The sequence below is a fragment of the Humulus lupulus genome, chromosome 1 (assembly GCF_963169125.1).
Source record: "Humulus lupulus chromosome 1, drHumLupu1.1, whole genome shotgun sequence".
Classification (NCBI taxonomy): Eukaryota; Viridiplantae; Streptophyta; class Magnoliopsida; order Rosales; family Cannabaceae; genus Humulus; species Humulus lupulus.
Genome location: NC_084793.1, coordinates 301,266,056 through 301,292,107, shown reverse-complemented (window position 1 = coordinate 301,292,107; position 26,052 = coordinate 301,266,056). Strand labels below are relative to the sequence as shown.

Genomic DNA, 26,052 nt, shown 5'->3' with positions numbered 1-26,052 from the left:
CCCACTTGCTCCCTGATACAGGAACAAAATTAATTACATTCTTTGTCAATCACTGGTCTGCAATCATTAATGATAGGATGTTGGCATATAGATAATAAAGTTATATTTTATATGTTGTTATATTAAAAATTTATAAGTTAGGTTTTCAAATAATGTTATATTGGAATTCGAGATACGTGCTTTTTATTGTGCAGACTGAGATGACCGAGCGTCAAGCATCGCAGAGTACGACCCTTGTATCATCTGCTGCTTCTTGTGTCGACGATAATGTTGACGGTCAGTTCCCGCCTGATATGGATATTGTCACGGATGTCCTTGGACCTCGCTCGCATTATAAGAAGGGGTTTGGGGGTTGCCTAGGTTGAAGGCAATTAGCGCAAAGAGGGCAACATCTTCGTCAACATATCAAATGTCCGGGCAATTGCCACCTGAAGTGAACACTATTTTGCAGCAAAATCAGGATATTATGCTAGAAAATCATAACCTAAAGAAGCATACGACTAAACTTGAGAGTCGTCAACGGCGTCAAGATGTCCTGCTTAGTGCTTTGTTGAAGCAGGTTGGTGAATTGGCTCCTGGTTTTACTGTCGACTTACCAGAATAGGATCCGGACGAGGACGATGATGCTGACGGGGGTGGGGATGATGAGGCGGGTAGTACTCATTTGTAGAACGTTTTTTTATTTATTTAAAGTTTAATTTACTAAACTACTTTTATATTTTCATGTTTAGTGGAGACAATAAATATTAATAGTTGTAATTTTATTTATTTATTTATAAAATTTTAATTTTATTTCTAATTAAATAATATTACTAAAAAATGAAATAATTATTAATGTATTAAAATCAAAATTTATTAATTAATATTAATATATTGAAAATAAAATTAGTAATATAATAAAAAAATTTATTTATAAAATACTTTTACCGGCGCAAAATTACGTTGGCAAAAGTCTCAACCTCACTACATATATACACCTTTCCCGGTGCAAAAACGCGCCACTAAAAGACACATCTTTTACCGGCGCAATTTTGCTCCACTAAAAGAGTCATATTTTGCTGGCGCATTTTTGTGCCGCTAAAAGTGTTTTCCACAACAACGTGATAAAAAAAATTTCCCAGCGTATCCTTATTTTTCCCAGCACATTACGTTTTGCGTCGGCAAAATGGACATTATCGACAGGGGTACGTCGCAGACTTTTGCCTGCGCAAAACCTTACTTTTGTCGGCGCAAATTTGCACCGGCAAAAGTGAGGTTTTTTGTAGTGTTTGGGTATGCTAGCCATCAACAATAATTTACATTCATTAATAATCACACTTAGAATTGCCAAGGAACACCACAACAATGTTTAATACTGTTATTGGTGCAATCAAATATAAAATCATATTTATTTGAATTTAATACGTATTATGTGCTATCGCTAACTAATTATGAGTGTCATACCATGTGGTGTTAGTCACCTTAAGATGCCAAATAACAACACTTACCATATATCCTTGCTACCATACTTTGCTTTTAACCAATGAAGATGCTCTAATGCATTATTCTTTTCTTTTTTAAAAAAAATAATATATAGTAATACGCATATTAGAGTGTAAACATATTATTAGCTATATAATATTCAAGTAGGATTGTATTATTTTAAATTTTATAATTACATATATCTCTCTGTGTGTGGCTTTTTATATGTACTACTCTCTATTATTTATATCTCAATGATTGGGTCCGTAATTAATTAAGTTCACCTGATATGCATATGTTACATATTAATAATTTGCTTCTCGAAACTAATTAAGGATCGATTTGTTACCATCAATAATCATTTTATGCATTTATTGTGAATATTTATATCCATCTCTTGTACGGTAATTAGTTAATCCACACCTTTAACACAACAATAAATTTAACCTTCGGCACATGAAACATTATGTATATCTATGGACTAAAAATATTGCCACCAATAATAGATACACCAGAAATATATTGCATAAATATGCAATCAAAGAAGAAAAAATATCACATCTATACAATATATATATTTATATATATACTAGTTGGGGAGTCCAGGCATGGGCTGCTACTAAAAAATATCTTACATATTGATAAAAAAATAACATAAATATAAATAAAAATAAAAATAAGAAAAGTATATAGTTATCTTAATTTTTTATTAAAATAGTTATACTTTTTTTTTCTATATACAAGAATTGTTAAAGTCCAATAATCATTAATAAATCAAAGCTATTGAAAAAAAATAGATTATTCATCTTATTTACATTACTTTTGTGCAACTAATTTACTTGTTTTATTTTCATTTACAAATAAATAAGTCTTTTCCTTTTTTTTTAATTATATTTCATTACTAAGAAGAACTCTTAAATATATTTGCTATAAGTATTCAAACAAAGTTTAGAGTGTGTTTAAAAAAGATTTCTTTTTTCATAAAAGTAAATTTATAAACCCTCTTTTTTTTGTTAAATTATGTTTTAGTTAATTTATAGGTAGGTCAAAAAATAAATTATTTGATATAGCTAGTATTAAGTTTAATAAAGTAAGAATTTAATTAATTAGAACTAGAATACATATGAATTAGAGTTTAATAAAATTTAAAAAAATCAAAATTACGTACTAAAATTTATACTTTCACTTTAATTAATATTCTTAAAACTAAAGTTATATATTTAGTTAATAATTTTAGCAATTAAAATAATTAAATCTTCTAAAAAAATGGCCATCCAACATATTAAAAGAATAGTAATATAATTTAAAATGAGATTAATAAAATTTATAATTTATTATTAATTGCGTATTGTGTGATTCCAATAATATTTTATTTTAATATACAAAAGGAAAATATTGTATCAATATTACATAGATGATGTGATAATTATAATAAAGTAAAGAGAGAGTTTCCACAAAGTAAGTAAGCGAAGGAAAAATAAATTAAATATATTGAGAGAGAGAGAGGAATACAAGTGTTCCAAAGGATTAATTAAAAAAATATATTTTAATCTGTGTGTTATGTGCAACTAAAGTGTATTTATAATTTTATATTTGTGGTCTAGATGTAGAATGAGATGCATGATAAGTGGTCTAGAAGTAGAATAAGATGCATAGTAAGAAGCATGAGGTTTATTTCAAAATCAATTGGTGATGAATGCAGTGTACTCTTATAAATTATTGAATATACCCACACACTTTCTATGAGTAATATTTTTCTCTTTTTGAAAATCTCAAGGGCTCTTTTTGGTTTTTTTTAGATCAATTTTGGATTTGGATCATGTTTATTTATTAGAGTTTTCTTTGGCTCATAATATTATATTAGAATGTGGAAAATGATGCATGATAAGAAATATAAAGTTCATCTCAAAACCAATTAATAATGAGTGGAGCATCCTATATTCTTATAAATTATTGAATATACCAACGGATATTTTTTCTATCAGTTAGTACATTGTATTTGTAATGATATATAGACGCACATGCGTGCATATGTAATGTAATAAGCAAAGTCGTTAAAATCAATCAGTTTTTCCATTATTTGAAAGATGTAACAGTACTGTGTACAACCCTTTCCTTTGGCATAATGTCAAAGCTAATATATGAAGTTTCTCTTTCAAACATTTCGTGATATATATATAATAAATCAGTTATTTGTTAACGATCAATAGCTAACCACCACTTAATTACATGAAAGTTAATTCTAAATTGTTGGAGATTAGGACCTGCACAACACAGTCAAAACAATGCACAAATAACAGCAACAAAGAAGAACAAGTAATAAACAATTAATCAAACACAAAGTAATCAAAAGTAAAATATAACAGAAAGAACACCAAGAATACTTGGTTCAAATACAACTAGTATAGTTGATTCTACATCCAAAGCTAGGCAGCAATGCCTAAGTCAAATCCATTATATCTGAAAAAAAGATTACACCCTCCAAACTCTCAAAATTACAACAACACTCATCCAACTTCTCTTGAAACACTCTCTCACTTGAGTATTACAATACAGTTCTTGCTCTCAGCTAAAACTCTCAGAAATTGAATTACACTGGGTTCATCAGGCCTAAAACTATATATATGGTCGAGATACAAGAACTAAAGAGCCAAACAGAAACTAACAGTAACTAACAACAATTTGTTATTCTGTTATGAACTACTGGTGTTCACGCAGATGCGACTGGAGAAAACGTAGTTGCAACTGAAAACTGCAAACTATTGTGAGCTGTCATTATGAGTGATCTTGATCTCCCTCTGCTCTTTCCATTTCTATGGTTGCTGCCATCTTTTCTTTCGGGTCTTCCTCTCACATTTAGACCTTCGGCTCGACTTGAGATCTTGACACCTTACATTAACTTTCAGATCTAATTCCTTTGAGTATGTATCGCCAATCACTTCTTGCTGTGACAATGTATCTTTACCATACTTCAAAGTGTCCCTCAGATTATCATAGGCATTCGGGAGTGAGTTCAAGAGAAAAATTGATTGATCCTCTTCTTCAATCTTTACATCAATTGGCTCCAAATCTGAAACTAGCTTGGTGAGTCGTCTATATTATCATCAATAGACTTGGATTCTTCCATCTTGAATCTATAGAATCTTTGTTTGAGATAGATTTGATTTGGTAATACCTTGGTCATGTACAACTGTTCTAACTTCTTCCACATATCATGAGTTGTTTCTTCTTTCATTACTTTCCTCAAAACTTGATCATTCAAACTCATAATGATTGTGTTTTTTTGCCTTTTTCAGCACCTCTACCTTGTTTTCCAACTTAGCCATTTTACTTTCTTCTTGTAGGGCTTCTTCACATCCAAGATTACCCATAAGAGCATTCATCTTTGCACGCCATATATTGAAATCATTATTGCCATCAAATTTCTCCACCTCAAACTTGGAAGTTGATATATTGAAGAAAATTGCTCCTGGCCAGTGAAAAAGTTCTCAATTGCGGAAGTACTTCGAATTTCTTGATCTTTCTTCGAAAAATCATAGTTGAAGATGGTGAAGAATGCAGCCACTCTAACCTGACTCTGATACCAGTTGTTGGGGATTAGGACATACAACACAGTAAAAACAATGCACAAATAACAACAACAAAGAAGAACAAGTAATAGAAAATTAAACAAACACAAAGTAATCAAAAGTAAAACACAAAAGAAAGAACACCAAAAATACTTGGTTCGGATACAACCAGTGTAGTTGATCCTACATCCAAGGCTAGGCAACAATGCATAAATCAAATCCACTATATCAAAAAAAAGATTACACCCTCAAAGCTCTCAAGATTACAACAATGCTCATCCAACTTCTCTTAAAACACTCTCACTTGACTATTACAATACAGCTCTTGCTCTAAGCAAAAACTCTCAGAAATTGAATTACACTAGACTGATCATGCCTAAAACAATATATAAGGTCGAGATACAAGAACTAAAGAGCCAAACAGAAACTAACAGTAACTAACAACAATCTGTTATTCTGTTATGAACTACTGGTGTCTACGCAGATGCGATTGGAGAAAACATAGTTGCAACTGAAAACTGCAAACTACTATGAGTTGTCATTATGAGTAATCTTTTGATTGGTTGAGGAAAGAAGTCACAATCTTCAAACAAACGTTTAGCACATAACCAAAATTAATGATCTAGCATATGCCATTAATTAATTATGTTTAATTCACTTCAGCTGTCTTTTTTAGAGAGAAGGGGCTATATCTAGTCATCATGTCACCCTGCAGCTGGGACTTCATAATAAACAAAATCGATAGAAAAATCTTTATATAATATATATATATATACATGTTTATGTATTTATCGCTTCTATCTTATCTTATCATAATAATGTGATTAAGATCTAACAACCAAGGTTCAAAACTTACATTAGGTGGAAGGTTCACCTCTCAAGTCATCAATTATTAACATGTCATAACTGAATACTTAATCTTTTATAAGTCCAATGTAACAATCTAAATTAAACACATTTAATTATAGTATATATATGTATCATGTTATAATATAATTTAAAAGCATTTTAATATTAGGTAAGAGTGTAGTATTAGGAACAACACTCACTTTTTGTGTTCTAAAAGTTTATAATAAAATGTTATGAGTTTGATATGTTTTTTCTAAGTATATACGTACAGGAGGAAGGAATTTCGAATTCGATCCTATTAGTTTATTATTTATATATATAAAAAAAACTAAATTCTCAGAAAGATTATCTCAGACCTTCAAATTCTCCAACGATTCATCAATTCATATTTTATACTATTAACATCATACAAATATTATCTAGCTTCCTAATTAATTAATCGTTTTATTTACAAAGTTATGGGAATGCTCTCAAATATTAGTACTAATATTAGAAACAGATTGATAATTATATGATTTGAGATACTTTTACAAAAATATAATTTTAGAAGCTTCGGAAGCATTTTGAGATAATTAACAAGTCGACTATTCCTTTTATTATAAAATAACATTGTATAATAAAATATATTGTACTTCTTTGGTGCAACTCCTCCTTTTTCGGTACCTAGATGATTTTCGATCAAATTTTTTTTATGACTGTATACATTGTAATTATTTAGAGCATTATATAAATTTTTATAAAATTTTGAATAATTTATAGTATCGAAAATATAATTCAAATATATTATTTTCCAAGCTCACAAAAAAAATATTTATAAACTATTTGAGCTCTCTTTTTACATGATGTTCAAAATAATTTTAATGTACACGATCATAAAAAATAAATTGTGCCGAATATCATCCATGTACCGAAACAAAAAAAGTGTACCGATACACCCAAAAACAAGACGGTGATTGTAGAATTTCTATATAATATATACCTAGGTAGAAGTTGATCCCAACCAAGTAGTAAGTAGAATCAGTAGTATATAGTACCAAATTTTGTTAAAGTGGCAACGTTAATGATATTGATCGATGAAGATGATGAAGTTGTGTGAATGATGATGATCATCAACAATGAAATAACCACCGAAAGAAAGAAAGAAAGAGAGAAAAGCAAAGAACAACATCTGTAAAATCAAAGCACAAGGACGTACCAAAAGGGTAACAAGAACATGCCCATCTTGACATTTGCCCAAACCATAAAGCTGTTATATGTGGTTTTCAACCTCTAAATCATCCCTTCTTCTCCTTTCACTTCTCTCACACCTTTTTATTTTTTATTTTTTTTTTACAAACCTAATTCCACGTGCCACATATACGTACATATAATCTTGTAATAATAATAAAACTTACCCTTTTCTTTTTAATGAATCCTCTCTCTTTGATTTTTTATTATTATTTTGGTTCTCATAATATCTTTCTTCCCATCTTACTGTGGTTGGGTTTTATTAATGCATTTAGAGGAGCAACCCAAGTGAAAAGACCAAAATGCCCGCACCAACTAATAGTGTTGGCAATAATGATAATGATTGGTATGGGTATCATGGTCATTTCGCCAGGCGGGAGGGATGGTGGTTGTGTGGATCATTGAGATGACTTTGTACTGACCTTATCTCTTTATTTTATTCCGTAGTTTGCGTTGGTTTCCAAAAGCCTCACATAAAATGACAATAATAACCGACATATTTCTTTTCTAGTGGTATATTTCCTTCATTTTCCTACTATACATATTTTAATTATAACAAAAAGAAAAAGAAAAAAAAGATTATTAGCTATTGCTAAACCCTAAACATGTATATTCGATTAACAAAAGGAACAATTTTTATAAGCAAAAGGGTAGTAATAATATGAACTCAGAGTTTTATCCTGTGGAATAAAATACTCAACTTTTTTTTTCTTTAATCGAAAAAGAAAAAGACTCAACTCAATGAGCTACCTATGTATACAATCTATAGTTGAGCTTGAGCATATACTAGGGTCATTTTGGGAAAATGACTAACAAATAAGTCTTCTTCTTTTTTTTTTTATATTTATTAGTTCTCTTCTATTCTCTATTTTAAAAAATAAAACTTGGTCATTTATTATATTTTTCTTTTTCGATATATAAATTTTGATAGGAAAGAATAAAAATTGAATAAATATAAAATAATGGTGAGATAGAGAGAGAGATAGAGAGAGAGGAAAGAGAAGAGGGTGATGTGAATTGTGAAGAAGAAGGAGAAGAGGAATAGGGAATAGCGACTGCTTCTCTTTAATTTTCTCTTTGGGTTATTTGTTGGTTTGAGAGAGATATCAGTAACCTCTCCCATATCCATCTAAGCTCCCTCAAAAGCCTCCATTTTTATTTTCTTTTATTTTTTCATCTCTCTTTTTCCAGAAGGTGATTGCAAAAACACTCAGTACTGCAGAGCAGAAATTTTTTGAGAAAAGGAGAGAAAGAGAAAGAAAAAGACCAGAGAGAGAGAGAAACAAATTCAAGAAGCTTTCAATACCACAGAAGAGGAAAACGATGTCTGAGAGCTTTACATCCTTTCATACTCTGCAACTCCAAGAGGTATATATATATATTATGTTTATATATAAATAAATATATATAAGAGATTAAGAACAAAGCAGAAAATGATAAAGGTTGGATATAAATAAAAAATTCATAAAGGCAATACCAAAAAAGTCCCACTTCATTTTCTTTTTTTTGTTGGGTGTGATTAATTTTGGTGATGAGTGTACTATAACTCAAATTGTGCACGAAGTGGGTATTGTTTTGTTTGGCTTTATGTATATATTTTTTTAACTAATGGATCCATTAAACTGAATTGAACAGTACTACTAAGGTGACTGAATTTTGAAGATCGTCATATATATCATCGGAAGGAGAAAAAGAAGATGATGAAGAAGAAGATCAGTAGCTTGAGATATGGGAATAACTACAACACCATCAATAATCTTCTCCAACTCTAAGCTTAACAACTACTCAATCATTTCAAGCTCGTCGTCAGAAAAGCTGACCAACAACAACAACAACGGCAACGACAATTGTTCCAATTCTATGTCCCAAGATTACCACCAAGCCCCAGCTGCAGGCATCTTCAGTACTAACACCTTCTCGAATGGTTTCGAGAGATCACCGGCGCCCGTTGCCGTGACAAACGCCTCACACCAAGACCACCACCACCACCACCATCACCACCAACACCACATAGCCCAGCAGATCCGACGAGACAAACTGAGGGTGCAAGGCGGGTACGAACCGCAGCCGCCATTGGTCGGCATCGATGAGGATGAATCAGGAACCCTACCGGTTTACGAATCGGCCGGGATGTTATCTGAGATGTTCAATTTCTCTCAAGGCCACACTTCTGCGGCCGAATTGTTGGATCAGCAGCATCAGCAGGCGATGGCGCCGCCGAGTTATCGGTCACCGAGACCTCAGCAGGCGTCGAGCGGAGTTGGTAACGAATGGTATGGTGGTGGAAGACAAGGGATGATGATAGGCGGCGCTGGTGGACTCGGGTCCTTAGGTGATAATAACAACAATAATAATAGTCATAATTCAAAGTCTCATCATCAGGCTAGTGCCCGTGACAGTATAGCTCATCATCATCATCATCATCATCATCAACAACAACAACATCACCAGATTTCGGGCATTAATGCGGACTCAGCCGCTGCCATGCAGCTTTTCTTAATGAATCCACAACCAAGATCGCCATCTCCTCCTCCTGCTGTATCAAATTCCTCTTCTACCCTTCACATGCTTCTTCCCAACCCTTCAACCAGTACTTCCCTAGTTCAAGCTTTTACTGCTCCTGCCGGTACGGCGGGAGGGGCTTTTGGTCAGTACACATGGATACCAGACACCTCCAATGAAGGAGGTGGTCCCACCAACGAAATTGGCGGAGTTCCGCATCCCCATCATCATCACGTTGAAGGTCAAGGCCTATCGCTGACGTTATCATCGCCGTTACAACCATTGGAGGCCGCCGCAAAAGCCGAAGAGCTTCGAATGGGAAACACCGCCTTATTGTATTACGGTGGCGGAGGTGGAAGCGGTTCTTCGGGACCAGACCATTATCCTTACAAGAATTACGGCACCGGTACCGCTAGCCAGGCTCAGGCATCGGCAATGCATTTACAAGCCGGAGGAGGAGGTGGAGGATTGATGGGTCCGAACCATCAACACCAGGTCCACGTCGGGTTCGGTTCTTCGTTGAGTGTGGTCAACGTGTTGAGGAATTCCAAGTACGTGAAGGCAGCACAAGAGCTTTTGGAAGAGTTTTGTAGCGTCGGTAGGGGTCAGTTTAAGAAGAACAAGTTCGGTAATTCATCAAGGAATAATATTACAAACCCTAGTTCTAATCCCGGCACCAGTAGCGGCGGCGGCGGCGGCGGCGGTTCTTCCTCTTCTTCAAAGGATGTCAGTGCTCCTCCGTTGTCCGCCGCTGATAGGATTGAACATCAACGGAGAAAGGTCAAACTGCTCTCCATGCTTGATGAGGCATGTAATCTCTCTCTCTCTCTCTCTCTCTCCCCCCTTGAGTACCTCACCCCTCTCTCTCTCTCTTTCTCGAGTCAAAGACACACACTTTCGTTTTTTAAGTCCATAATTAATGTTTTTAGTAATATTTTTATCTCAAAAACTTTGTTCACAAACAAACAGAACTTTCCGGCAAGTCATTGCTAATATATAAAAAAAAAAAAAAGGTCCTAGAACAAGGAAAAGGCCGGCTGCTGTGTGATATTAAGGTTTTAGCTTATCATAGACCAGGGACCAAATTGGTATATAGGCTTTGCCTATACACTTTTTTTTTTGGTTGAGGGGGTTAGTGATTTTTTATAATAGGTTTGGTATTGATTGGATTGGATTGGTGGTGAGATTGCTTTAAGGTACAATTAATATTGGTAATTTGTTATGTGAGCTGAAGTTTGGTGAAAACGTGAGAGACTACTATATTAGGGGTATATATACTAAGAGAAGGGACGTTCCTTGTGATTGGGAAGATATCCAAATTACGTAGACGAATGCCAGTACCTGGTCTTATTTGATTCATACCCATCATAGTAATATATAGCAGCAAAGGCAAGCTATATATATATATATATGTATGTATAATATGACATTATAATCTTTGTTGACTTAGTGGACAGAGAAGTAGAAATATTCTTTTCTCTTTCTTTATTTCTCTCCTCTTTTTTTTGGATTGTATATAGAGCACACTAGCTATAGGGTCTGCCGTTAGCCGTATATATTGACCATAAAACCAAAATCAGCTGGGAATATATACATATAAATCTTACTATTCCAATTCACAATCATTTCTCTGCACAAGTTTTTGATTCAAGCATTTACTCCCTTCACCATATATATACATAGTCCCATATATGATATCACCCCTCTTAATTAAGTATGCTTCTCTTTCTCTTCATTCCTTTGTGAATTTTCTATTTGACCATATCCCTATTAATTTTCTCTCTTTTTTTTTTATTAATTATATAACAACTACTTGTATTACTATCATTATTGTTATTATTTCGAGGTGAAAATTATAAAACCCCTTCTCTAGTATATACTATGATTTAGACATTTTATCAGTTCATTAACGTTTTTCGTTGGCACGTTGCTTTCGTCAACTCACTATTTTCCTTTGTTTGATAGGTAGTGAAGGAAAAGTACTAACCATAAAATCCTTGAATTATTAAACAACAAGAATAATAATACTTATTCATGACGTAATGGTTTATATTAGTGGAAATACCACAAAGAAAACATATATATATATTATTATCTAATAATTATTTACTTATATATATATATTACGATGGTTACAGGTTGACCGAAGATACAACCACTACTGCGAACAAATGCAAATGGTGGTTAACTCGTTCGATCTAGTTATGGGGTTCGGTGCGGCGGTGCCGTACACTGCCCTAGCTCAGAAGGCAATGTCTCGCCATTTTCGATGTCTCAAAGACGCCATATTGGCCCAGTTGAAGCACAGCTGTGACTTGCTGGGGGAGAAAGATGGCGCTGGAACCTCTGGAATCACTAAAGGAGAAACTCCGAGGCTTAAGATTCTAGAACAAAGCCTAAGACAGCAAAGAGCTTTCCAATCAATTGGGATGATGGAACAAGAAGCTTGGAGACCTCAACGAGGCTTGCCCGAACGCTCTGTCAACATCTTACGAGCCTGGCTCTTTGAGCATTTTCTTCATCCGTACGTTTTTCTTCTTTTTTTCTCCATTTTTTTCTTACTTCTTTCTGACCTTAATTTTTCTTGTATAGAAACGTTATTGATTATCTCAGTACTATATATTGCTATATCATATATATATATGTATCCATGTGGTATAGTATACCAAAAATGTCACATAACACATATATAATAGATTGTCACATATATATTGTTACGGCACCCCATATGATAAATATGATAATTTAATATCAGATTATGATGTTAGAAATGTTGATTACACCATATACACATGTGATAGTGTTAATACTAGAATTATCGCATGCATAAGAATATATAGTCAATAGGATAGTAAGTAAACCGTCACACATCTTAAAACATGTAACTTGACTCATTACACTAGTCTTTTGCAGTTTATGTTGGTGTGGTACTGTTACATCTTTTATATTCTTTTCTTTATATAATGGGAGTTGAAAAGCCCAAAGAATAAAGGAAAAAAAAAGCTTATAATTATCAGGATATCATAGTTGGATCGATGGAATAGATAATGCATGGCATTAAAACTTTTTGAGTTTAACTAAAAACAAGAAGCGCTTTGCATGGGCGCAGTTATAATAATAAATAGTATGTTTTAAAGGAAGAGCGAATAGTTAGCTATAACTATAATAATAAGGAGGGTGCAGTGTCCTTAGGCTTTGTCTCGACAGTAAAAAGCTGGGAGAAAAGATCAGCTCACATTAATTAAACTATAATTTCATTTCTGTCTCGCTCTGAGAAAAACACGTTGTAGATATTGAGTTAAAGAGAAAATGATCAGTAGTGATCAGTACCTGTAATTGATGATCTACTTTTTTAACTTAACGTACACAGCTACACCTCTAGAGCCTAGTGGCTAAAGACCTATAGATACTGCTAATCTTTCTTTCTCTTCATTTTTTTTTTTGGATTCTCACGCCCACTACACAGAGTTTTTTTTATTTATTTTTAAAAAAGGAAAAACGAGAAAAGGGTTCTATATCCCTTCTGTGGTACAGAAAGCTTGACGTTTCTTTATACAGTTTAGGCAAGGAGACTGATGTCATTTTCCTGGTCTCTTTCTCAGGTATCCAAGTGATGCAGATAAGCATCTGTTGGCTCGACAGACTGGTTTATCAAGGAATCAGGTAATTGATTCTCTCTCTCTCTCTCTCTCTATAATTAATACATATAATATGTATATGTATACTAGCTCTATTATTGTATAGTATAGTCTTTTTGTTTAAATGTGAGATAAGCATTTAAAACTCAAGAGATAAGAAAGTGAAAATGATAATATAATAATAAGAAGAAGTTATATTGGAAGGGACCATCAGTAGGTTCAGATAGAGTTTGCATGGTTTTGGGTTATGTTTTGCTTTTGTAATTTGTGGAGAAAGACAATGTTGTTTTCCTATTCTCTTCTTTTTCATTCAGCTTTACTTTGGATTCTACTACGCAATGACATAAATTCTGATAACAGCGGAAAGAACCCCACAGACAATTTTTGAAAAAGGGGCAGTAGTTTGCTAAGTACATTAGAGACGAGACATAAGAGTTTGCAGCTTTGATTCTCTCTCTCTCTCTCTCCTCCCCCACATACGCATTCTCTCTCTCTCTCTCGCTCTCTCTCTCTCTTCACAAATGAGTCTCTCCAACCACTCGATAGAAACCATAAAGACTCAAATTAAATTTGTCTAGTGTAGTACTAGAGAAATAGTATTTGTCTCACACTTTCTTTTTGTGTGTGTGAAAACCTATATTCATAGGGCTTATTAAATATTTTTACAAGTAGTATCTACTGTTTTCAAAAACTGTCATTATTCGTATAATTCATGCCATCTAGTAACTCATCTATCACTGTTCCATTAGCTCATCTAGTAGTACTGTTAACCTAGCTTTAGTTTTACATGCATGCGCTCATCTTCAAATAATAATCAATTAGGGTTTAATATTCACAATAGTGGAATTATAGCTTAATTAATTAAGTTTGTTACGTATATTTCTGCAATTTAATTTGTACATATTTATGTAGCTAGCGTATGATCCAAAAAATTTCAAGAAATGATCTCGGTGGTTGACCTGTCTCGTATCTAGATATATGGTGCACCTTTTTCTTGTAATTAGAAAAATACTATTTGCCTAACTCGTATATATAACGGTTCGCATTCTTTTTTGGTAAGACTAGTCATTTCAAACATGTATTTAGGTGCGACATCTAGTCACCACCCTACACTGACTAATAAGTAGACTAATAATTAAAAATATACATATGTATATATAGTCATATACTGGATCATATAATTTGCTAGTAATTAAACTTGTTCTGATTAAAGTAATAAGAGGTACTTTCAACTGTACTTTCTGGAGAAAAATAATGAATAGTTTCGTATTGAGGTCGTCGAAAGAAAAAGATAAATTGACTACTCTGATACAATACACAATAATAGGGATGATATAATAACAGCCTTTCACTATTTTTACTTTTGAAAGAAGTACCGATCGATATAGGTCTTTTTGTACACATATATAGTATTACTATATGTGTATACATGATTTTCTTGCTCATAATTTATCTAAAGTAGAAGTTGGGCAGAGAGCGAATTTCTAATGATGATTTTTAATTATTACCATGTTAAGCCTTTTGCTTGAATAAAATAGTTGAGAGTCAAAAGCTGCATGATTATTAATAATATTATTTTTTTTATTATTATTAGTACATATGTACTAATGGTTTGATTTTTCAGGTTTCAAACTGGTTCATAAATGCAAGGGTTAGGTTGTGGAAACCCATGGTGGAGGAGATGTACCAACAAGAAACGAAAGAAGAAGACACACTATCATCAGATCAAGAAAGATCAGACCATCATCAACATGATCAGCTGATGATCAGGAGTAGTAGTAATAGGAACATTATTAACAGCCAAAATAGTAGCACTAGTGGTCACCACCAACACCATCAGCTGCTCGCACAAACTCCAACGACAGCTGCCACGCAAGCAACGACAACTCTTACACCACAAACGACAGCAACAACGACAGCAACAGCCACAGCTACAAGATCCGATATCAATGCCATGGAAAGCGACCCTTCACTCGTCGCAATCAATAATAATAGTGGCATTAGGCAACCCTTCTCGGAAAACCAAGCTGCGATGATCAAACAAGGCCAGCAGCAGGCCCAGCATCAGCAACAGCAGCAGCTGCAGCATCAGCAGCAGCAGCACCACCAGCCCTTTTCCACGTCAACTACACCCTCGTCGTCCGAGCTAGTCGCGCCACCCGTCGCGCAGAGCTTCGCCGCCGCCGCAGAGGACGCGTGTCGACGTGTCAGCATGGTTAATGCAGGTGATTTCGGGACCATTACTACTCCTACTACTTCTAGTCAAAATAATAATAATATGAATATTGCTTGTTCTGATCATCACAATGGTGGAGCCGCGGCTCTCATTGCCTTTGGGACCACTGCCACTACTACGGCTGGTGACGTGTCACTCACTCTAGGGCTACGCCATGCCGGGAACATGCCTGAGAACACTACTTCTCCTTTCTCTGTTAGAGACTTTGGAAGCTGATTATTCACCATCACTATCAAATATTAATTTCTCAACATATATATTTTTATTATATATATGTTAATTAGCTTTTAAAGGGGAGAACAGAGAAAGAGAGAGAGAGAAACACTTTAAATTTTTAATTTTTTTTCCTTTTTAACATTTCAATTATATTCTATGAACAAAAGAAGAAGAAAAAATACGTTACAGAGACGTAGCTTTACTTTTACATTAGCTAATATATAGCTAGCTGTATGGGGGATATTATTGTAATTGTATAGTAGATTGTTTTTTCCTTTTTTTTTTTCTTTTTCTTTTTCTCATCATCCGCTTCTGTGTACTTTAATTAGGTATTTTTAATACCTTTATAGGAGTATTCAATTACTGTAATAATAATAATAAGAAGAAGAAAGTTAATCATATTCAAGATGAGGAACATATGAATTAATACCTTTATACATAATATGATATTTTGAGTAGACCTAAATATAATACTGCATGATTAAAAATGCTGTAAACAAAACTTACGAAAAAAAAAGTGTAATAACAAATTATACACGTCAGTTAATTAATTTTTAAGTACTTGTATTTAATACGTCAAATAGATACATGCAAAAACCTGCTTAAGCTCTCTATTGAAATATTATTATTATAATAATAATTATTAATAAATATGTTTTTTTTTTATTTTTTTATTGTACGTTAATATGTACACATAGCTTTTAATATTTAAACAAAAGTGTGTTCCGCGCGAGTTTATTTTTTGTTAATTAAGAGCAAATTAATCCGAAATTCACTTATATTTTTATTAATTAACTCATTAGACCTAATCAACACAATTTATACGAAAATTATCATATATATTATTTTGTTATTTAATCATATGAATTGTCGTCTTGAATTATTTTCTATTTTGATGAGAAAAAAATGGTAAAAGAAAGATATATATACATGCATTTATATATCACAAATTCACGAGTACATCTCAACTGATAATTAGTTACAAAAAATCTGAAGAAAACATAAGTGATTAAAACATGTATTAATATAAAAACCAGAAACATGATATTAATTTACATTAAAAGTGATAAATAAAACAAACAAACAAAAAAGCAAAGTCAGTAATTATCATTAATATGTGTTAGGTGATTATTAATCCATTAATGATTGAAATGAAGCTCATCTTCATTAATTTTAAATTTGAATGAATTGTAATGGTATGATATTTTTTATTTGATAGTGATTGATCTAATTTTCAACTAATTTAAAGCCAGTTCTTGATTCAATTAAAATAAATGCGAGGTTTTTTTTTTCAAGGCCATACGTAATAAATCGATCATCACATATTAGTATTAATGATAATTTTTAATTGGTGTATGGAGCATGAATTAAGTTATTACTTAAGAGGTATATCTTCGAAAAATGCTAGCATAGTTATTCCTTCGTCGATCCTTTTGTGTAGTCGATTTTAGGTTTTATTCAAAGGACAAAACAAATGTCACATTGGAAAACGAATATATATACGAAAAAAAACAAACTCCATTGCCCTTAAAATTAGGATTTGTATCATGTTGCTCAATTATTTCATTCCATAAGAATTAATACTATTCTCTCAGCATAAATAGATTTGAAAGAAACGTTATCTTTTCGTCGAATAAACTTATTGCATTTATATCAATATCAAGGTAGCTAGATGTAATAAGTGTATGAAATAAAACTTGGTCTTGAAATATCTAATTAATTATTAGAACTTCACAACCATATATAAAATCATTATTTAATTATTGAGAATTAATAACTAATATATAAGAGCCAAAAATCCCAATTAGTAGAGAATAATTTTATGACAATGCATGACTCATACTTACAAACAGTACTGACTATAATTAATTTTGAAATTTTTAAATATGTTGTGCCTTTACAATTGATAGTCAGTCTTCTAGAACACAATAAGCAAAGTAATATGAAGTAATTAAATGGGTACAACACAAGCAAAGTAATATGAGTAGTGGCCTATAATTAATATTACTTCGGTTCTATCAATGCACACAAACAAAATACATCAAATTAACAACAAAACAAAAGGTAAAAAAAAACCCACCTTACAATTGTAAATAAATAAATAAAGTAGAAGATTAAAAAAATATATCTAATAGGAGGTCTATTACTTCGTGCGATTATGCATAAGAACCTAAGTAATAGGGGGTCCTATAAATTTGTTTTTTAACCCCATATATATAAAAAAAGAAAAATAAAAATTTATTTTTGTAATAGTGCATTGTAAAAATAAGTATATAACTATTTTTTGTAATTTCATGTTGATGGATTATTATTATTATAAAAATTTATTAGGAGTGATGTATATGTATATATAATTCAATAGGTAAAAGCAACGTATAATGCATATTTGTTTAATTTTAAAATTATAAACATTATTTATAATTTTAATAAAAATTAGTTCCATGTTTTTAAAATATATATATATAATAGAATGATTTTTTTTTTGAATAAGAAGTCTTTGTATTACTCAAACAACCAATTACATTTACAATTTTTCAACTTTTGAACACTCACTACAAAAAACAGGGCCTATACCGAGAACAAATGTCCTCGGTATAAGCCCAAATGTCCTCGGTATAACCTCTACCGAGACAATGTCGTCGGTAGAAAGTTATCGGTACATCCGCGTCGGTAAAACAAAACTTCTACCGACGACATTAAAAATGTTCTCGGTATAGGTTTTACCGAGGACATTGTCCTCGGTAGAAAGTGACAAAAGTCCTCGGTACAACCATCCCCAATTTGTCATCGTATTGGTATATACCGACATCTTAGTGGTATATACCGAGGACAATGTCCTCGGTATAGACTTTTCCCCAATTTTTTTTTTATATTTGTTATTCCCTTATTTATTTATTTATTTATTTTGAATTAAATATAAAAAAATAGAATAAAATTAAAACACTTATATTAAACATATAAATAAAAACATAAGAGTATGTTCGCTGAATCAAAATAAAGAATTGTCTTAAACATGATAATGTAATAATCAATTGTAATAAAATTCATACATAAGTCCTACTGAGTCGGTGCTCCAACATCGGGATCATCGGGTGGTGGTGGGGCACATTGAGATCCCGGGGTGATACAATGAGTCCGGACATGCTCCTCTAACTGTCGAAGACGCTCTCTCATCTCAAACAACTCTTCATCTCTAGTTTGTGAAGGACGAAAATCAAATGGAGTTCGGCCCCTTATGTTAAGGATACGTCCATATCCTTTCTGGTGGCCCCGTCGTTTTCCGAAGACAGTTTGTATCAAAGATATGTCTTCATCTTCAGGCGCACTCGAAACTGGTGTGGAACTCTCAGTATCAGTTGCCTGTGTCTGCTGTGTGTCGCGGTATGCACGCAATTCCTCCTGTGATACAATGTATAATGTAATTAAAATTTTGAAACAATTAAAAATTTGAAAAATGTTTAAAAACACTTAACGTACCCAAGTATTTTTGGCTGTCTCTGTCACCCACCCTGTGCCTGATTTATGGTGAGTATCCATCCAGCTATCCGGGATGGACTCAAGTTGCCCAGTCTCTAAATTGCACTGTCACGTTCATATATTTTTATAAAATTAATAATTAAACGTAAATAAGAAAAATAAACTAAAAAATAATTAATTAACTAACATTTTTATAGCGTAGGGCTGGGATTGACTGAGAACCTCCATAGCTAAGCTCTTTCAGTTTCCTTCTATTTTCCTTGTTGATCACAGAACGTTTCTGCAAAAAGTTATCGTTAGTAATATATTTAATTAAGATAGTTAATTTTAGCAAGAAATTAATACCGTAATTTCTGGGCGTCGGAAAATACATAAACTACTTACTTCCAAATGTGCAAGTATTCTTTCTTTCGAGGCATTTGGTACTTTTGACCATTGAGGACAATCCGGATCTGTGTACTGTCGAACAAGTAATCCGAGCTCTCTTGAGAAATTTGAGCTGTACTCTTCGATCTCTTTATATGTTCTCCCCCGCACATCCCACTCGAGAGGGAGAGGACGCCCCAACTGTTCCCTCTTCTCCCGCGTGTTCAATCCTTTATGGCGTCCACGTTTATTTGGAGGCGCTATTGTATGCAAATTCAATATTTTAAAATTAATATGGATTAATTGTTAAATTTTAAGGAGTATATCAATGTGTAAAGTATTACCTCGTTCACAATCAGTTGGGATATCTGACGGTCAAATTAATCCACGTGTGTGTCCTAATTCAGAGAGAGGCAAATGTAAGAGTCTTCAATGACTCACCCTCTCTAAACGGGTCTAAGGCTTCTTGTGATGAACACTAAAAAAATATAATATTATCACTAGGTGATAATAACACTATTATATCTTTGGTAATAATTTCTTATTACCAAAGAAAAAAACAAATAAAATTAAATATGTTTTTTTTAATGTCTTATGCTCTTTGAAGTTAATTATGTTGTTTTATGATATCTAACTATAATATATTTCAGTGTAAATATTATTAAAATTATTTAAATTTGACATATTAATTTGGTATTTATTAAATTACATATTTTACTTATGCTTTATTGAATTGTTTTATTAATTAAAACAAAATTTCTAAGATTTGTTTAAAATTTATTTATTTACTTTAGGATTTAATTATTACTTAAATTATTTAATTAATGTTTATTTTTATTAAAATTTAGTTGCATAATGTTAATGTTAATTTTTTTAATCTTAATTTTAAAATATATTATTTATATAAAAAAACATAAATTACTCAAAAATTGAAAAAAAATTAAAAAAAATACAGAAAAATTAAAAACAACTAACAAATATTATTAAAAACATATTTTTTTAATTTTAATTTTAATAATGATTAAAACTAACAAATATTAAATTAAATTTTTTTAATTTTAATAATGGTTTTCTAATAATATATTTGTTAATTTTATTTAATCAGAACTAACAAATATTATTTTTTTACATATTAATTTAGTATTTATTAAATTACATATTTTACTTATGCTTTATTGAATAGTTTTATTAATTTAAACAAAATTTCTAAGATTTGTTTAAAATTTATTTATTTACTTTAGGATTTAATTATTACTTAAATTATTTAATTAATGTTTATTTTTATTAAAATTTAGTTGCATAATGTTAATGTTAATTTTTTTAATGTTAATTTTAAAATATATTATTTTACTTATCAATTCACTATTTATTAAATTAGAAATTTTATTGAGTACTTCTACTAATATTCACAATATTTCTAAATTTTACAATTCTATAAAAAATTCGGCAGCATAACGACTATATTTTCATCTATCCCAACATTTAAAATCCTGCAAATAAGACATAAAAAATATCCAGACCCAGATCATGCAGAGAGCATTACAAATACATTTTAAACGACTATATAATTCATAATTATTAGTCTAAATTTTATTAATTATTCAATTTTCTAACAAAAATATTAAAATTCTACTAAAAATTAACAACAACAAATTAATCATCAATATTCATAAAATTTGAATTTTTACTACTAACATAACCAAAAAAAATTAAAATTGACAACAACAACATACTAACATTACCACCAAAATTTTCAAATTAACACTCAAATATTTAATATATTTACTAATATGTTTAATACACATAAAATTCACCAAAACAACATAGAATTTATTTTAAAAAAAATACTAATTACTCATATAACAATTTTCTAATTCCTAATATCATTTTTACTAATACTTATTTTGAAAACCTAAAAATAAATACATTCTATCTAATATAATAATTTCAGATTTTTATTAAAATTAATATTATATTATTTATATAAAAAAAACATAAATTATTCAAAAATTGAAAAAAAAATTAAAAAAATACAGAAAAATTAAAAAAACTTACCAATGCCTTCAATATCTTGCTAGCAATCTCTTTAGTCCAACAAAAACCGAATACCCAACCTTCAAACAAAAACTACAAAATATCATTATACAATTTCATAAATATATATATATATATATAAAAAATGAATAAATAAACCATACCTTCAACAAATACACAGAAATCCCTTCACCCTTGGCAATTTTGAGGCTTAAAACCGAGCTTTTTGGGAGGAAAACGGAGGAAAATGGCGGAGGGAGGCGGACGGCTCGGAGAAAACTGAGAGAAACCAGAGAGGAAGGAGAAGGGGCTTCGCGGCTGTGGGGTATATTTATAAACCCTCTACCGAGAACATGTTCTCGGTATAGTTTCTCGGTATAGCAACTAAACCTATTCAAAACTGCGAAAATGTCTCGCGCATATGAAATGTCTATACCGAGGACATGTTGTCGGTATAGTGTTCTCGGTATAGAACCTTTTTTTTGTAGTGACTAAAGTCCTGGTATCCCCCTGTTTCGCTTACATCTATACAATCAACTTTGTATATCTCTACAAATTGTATTAAACCATTCCCTATCTATGTTCCTTGCCTTACTCGGCATTACAGCAAACAACCTAAATTTAATCTCTCTTTGAATTGCCTGTACAACATGATTAATATGCCAAAGTTTTGGAGACCATAACACATCATTTCACACTCTCCATATGTGATACACCAACGTTGCAACAGCTGCCATAAGCATGCTATTCCTGACTTTACTCAAGTGTTTGGCATTTGTAATCCACTGAAGCAGTCTGCATAGTTCTCTGCTTGTGCTCTCCATCCTAGCCAAGTCTTCATTCTCATCAAACAATTCTTGCTATATTGACACTGGAAAAACAAATGTCAATAATGAATTATAGTTCTATAATATATATAAATATTTATATCAATAATCTCTATATATATATGACATCTAAACACAATGTTGACATAGATATATATTTATATGACTACATGACATATATATAAATATAATAATATTTAAAAAGAAATTAATAATATAAATAAAATAAGAATAGAAAAAGTCATAGTGTAGATAGTAGTATATATGCATCAACAATTTTTAGTTTCTAATATATCTCGCAATGCCATTTAGTGCATTTGATGAAGAAAAAGAGCTCCAATAATCACTTGATAAAAAAAACTATCACACAAATTTATAAGATAAAAAAAATGATATGTATGCCTTTATTATTTTTGAATAAATATGATTTAATTATTTAAATTATTATAAAATATCTTAAAAATATCATATTTTAATTAATTAATTTATTTATTTTTATTTAAGTTTATGTTTGTTATAGTTTTTAATTTGGCAGTGACAAAAAAAATTATATATTATATGTTTAATATAATATTAAGTTTAATTAAATTTTATTTAAATTATAAAATATATGGTTTTATTATTTTTAAATAATCATTGTAAAATATCTTAGAATCATCCTATTTTAACTTGTTTAATTATTTATTTATTTAATTTTAAGTTATGTTTTCAATAAGAATAGAAAAATTCATAATGTAGACAGTAGTATGCATGCATAAACTATTTTTAGTTTATAATATATCTCACAATATTCTTTGTGAATTTGATGAAGAAAAAGAGCGACAATCACTTGATAAAAAACAAATCATCACGCAAATTTATAAGATACAAAATGATATGTATGTCTTAGTTAATTTTAAATAAATATGATTTTATTATTTAAATTATCATAAAATATTTTTAAAATATCATATTTTAAATAATTAATTTTTGTTTAAGTTTATGTTTGTTCTACTTTTTGAATTTAGCAATGACAACAAAATATTATATATTATATATTTAATATAATATTAAGTTAAATTAAATTTTATTTAAGTTATAAAATGTATAGTTTTATTATTTTTAAATAATTATTATTGTAAAATATCTCAAAAATATCTTATTTTAATTTGTTTAATTATTTATTTATTTTATTTTATTTAAGCTTAAGTCATGTTTACACTCTACTGTTAAATATAAGAATACTTTGTTAAATATAATAATATTCCATTAAAGTTAATAGAAAAAATAAAAAACTTTAAAACCAAAAAATTTCGTTATCTCCGCATTTTTTATATAGAAAAGATATATTACTAGAACACTTGTTTTAGTGGAAAATAATCGCTTTTCAATATTAATAAGTAATTATATTATGATATAAGTGACACTGAATTCAAAATTAACGAAGGGAGAAAGGGTTAAAAATTAGAATGAAATATCCTACATCGATCATAAATTCACTATAGTTGTCATATATAATTAAATTGTACTACTCGACAGTGTGGACATGGGCACAAATAATGTATTGCCACGTTATATATATGTCTTGTAATTAAATTAATAATTTATTGTCCTATATATTGGTAGGTTTCACTTATATATAAATAAATATGATAATTATTATGTCACCAGCAAATACCTATATGGTTATGTAGTTCCTTAAAATTCACAACAATTCTGATTTTATTACAAAGCAACAGACACCTCTTACCTAATTTATTATATTTACATGTAGTTGCTTTTCCTTGGAGAAATTAACCAACCTGAAATTTACCAAGTTGTTATGTTGTAACTCTCACACACAAAAAATATTAATAATTACAATATATTAGGGTTATATCATCTCATTTGTTTTAATATATGTACAAAATTTGAAATAAAAAATTGGGGAATGTGTTTTGATGAGATAGAGATCAGTAGGTAATTAATAAGTTTATCCTCTAACTCCAAGAGAACAGAGAAGCAAAGGACATATAATATAATATGCTCAGTAGTCATCTTTTTCCTTATTTCATATTTCAATGTAACAAGAAATGTCACTTTCATTGTGTGTTTTTACACGCCATGGCCATACCATATTTTTGTATCTATCTATCTATATACCTTGCTCTGTGGTTTTAATACAATTAATAATTAATCTCTAAAACTTCTTTAATATAATACTATTAATAATTATAATTAAAAAAAAACATTATATATTTAGAACCCTATATGGCTATGGCTATGGGATCCAGCACTGAAATCTACAATTCTTCTACATGCAAAATCCTGCATTGATACACAGTTATAAAATTAATAATACTATATACAAAATAAAATTGGAAAGATTTAAGATATATTAATTGGTCTATCTCCAATAAATTAACACTGTAGTCCAATGAAGAGTTAATAAATATCTTGTTTTTTTTAAAAAAAAAAAAGAAAAAAAAACTTTATTGGCATTGAATGTGACATAAATACTGATTGTCTTCTGGTGGCCTGGTCTCCTTGCCCTCTTGCCTGGCACACTGTTCATTGACACCAATTGACTGCTATACATAAAATAAATATGCATGTTTATAGGTTTCAATACCTATAGCTATATATACAATGACATTATTATTATTATTATTATTATTATTTTTTATATCTTTTCCTAGCTATCCATATGATTTATTTGTCTTGTTTGGCCACATATTAAACATAATATATTCGGTGGCAAGAAACTGACGAAAATCATATATGAATTAGTGTGGACCACTTTTCAGGCCATATCCAATCGATCGACCTAGCTCTATACCAATTAATCTCTCTACACACTACTACATTTGAATTTTTAATAGACATATCAACTTGTTGTGGGATCACATATCAATGGACCCACGCCACGTACCTTTAATCCTATATTTAGCTGTGTGTCTGTATCTATATACATTTATATATATGTATGTGTATGTGTGTGTGTTTGTGTTTATACAGTGACATAGAATGAGCTGGTTTGGACCAGTCCTCATATAGATGGAGCATAATAGCTCATTGCATGGGGCCAATCGTACGTGGAGATTTAACTTTGGAATATAATTAATAAACATATACATAAACAACATTTAAATATATGTATATTATTTCTATTAGACATTTATGTGAGATCTAGGGCCTTACATATAAAGTGGTACTAATTATATATATATATATAGGAGATGAGACTATCATTACCATGCACCTCCTTATTAGGGCTGAGTATAAAATCTGAAAAACCGAAAAAACTGAATATATCGATCTTCCGAACACCGAAAAAACCAAAACCAATTCAATCGAATACTGAAAAAACTATTAACGGCGTAAACCGCCACAGTTCAGTCGGTTTAAAAAATCCATGGACCGACTGATTTGAACCAAAACCGACCGAACTTATAAATATGTATAGGTTATGTTATGCATATGGACTTTTAATTATATTTTCAAACTTTCAAATTTGAGAATATAACTATATTCTATGTATTTATGTTTTAAAAAAGCACTAAAATGGATTCCAACAATCCAAAATTTTTAGTTTTTTTTAACTAAAACTTTCTAAATAATTAAGGAATTTTTTTTAACCGACCAAACCCCAGTCCAAAATGGTCAGTTTTTTTCTTTAATTGGTTTGGTCG

At 30.7% G+C, this 26,052-nt stretch overlaps 1 protein-coding gene across 1 annotated transcript; it reads left to right on the top strand.

Moving 5' to 3' along the window:
* The first annotated feature begins 8,077 nt into the window (after positions 1-8,077).
* Positions 8,078-15,979, top strand: LOC133812559 (BEL1-like homeodomain protein 2). The gene is made up of 5 exons (XM_062246330.1): positions 8,078-8,474; positions 8,742-10,415; positions 11,747-12,132; positions 13,211-13,271; positions 14,871-15,979. The coding sequence occupies exons 2-5, from the start codon at positions 8,835-8,837 to the stop codon at positions 15,696-15,698; spliced, it is 2,856 nt and encodes a 951-aa protein (XP_062102314.1). The 5' UTR covers positions 8,078-8,474; positions 8,742-8,834; the 3' UTR covers positions 15,699-15,979.
* Positions 15,980-26,052: the final 10,073 nt, after the last annotated feature.

Coding starts and splice junctions, on each gene's coding strand:
- LOC133812559 (XM_062246330.1), top strand. CDS start 8,835: ATGGGAATAACTACAACACCATCAATAATCTTCTCCAACTCTAAGCTT. Junction 12,133..13,210: donor TTTGAGCATTTTCTTCATCC/GTACGTTTTTCT, acceptor TCTCTTTCTCAG/GTATCCAAGTGATGCAGATA. Junction 13,272..14,870: donor CTGGTTTATCAAGGAATCAG/GTAATTGATTCT, acceptor TTGATTTTTCAG/GTTTCAAACTGGTTCATAAA.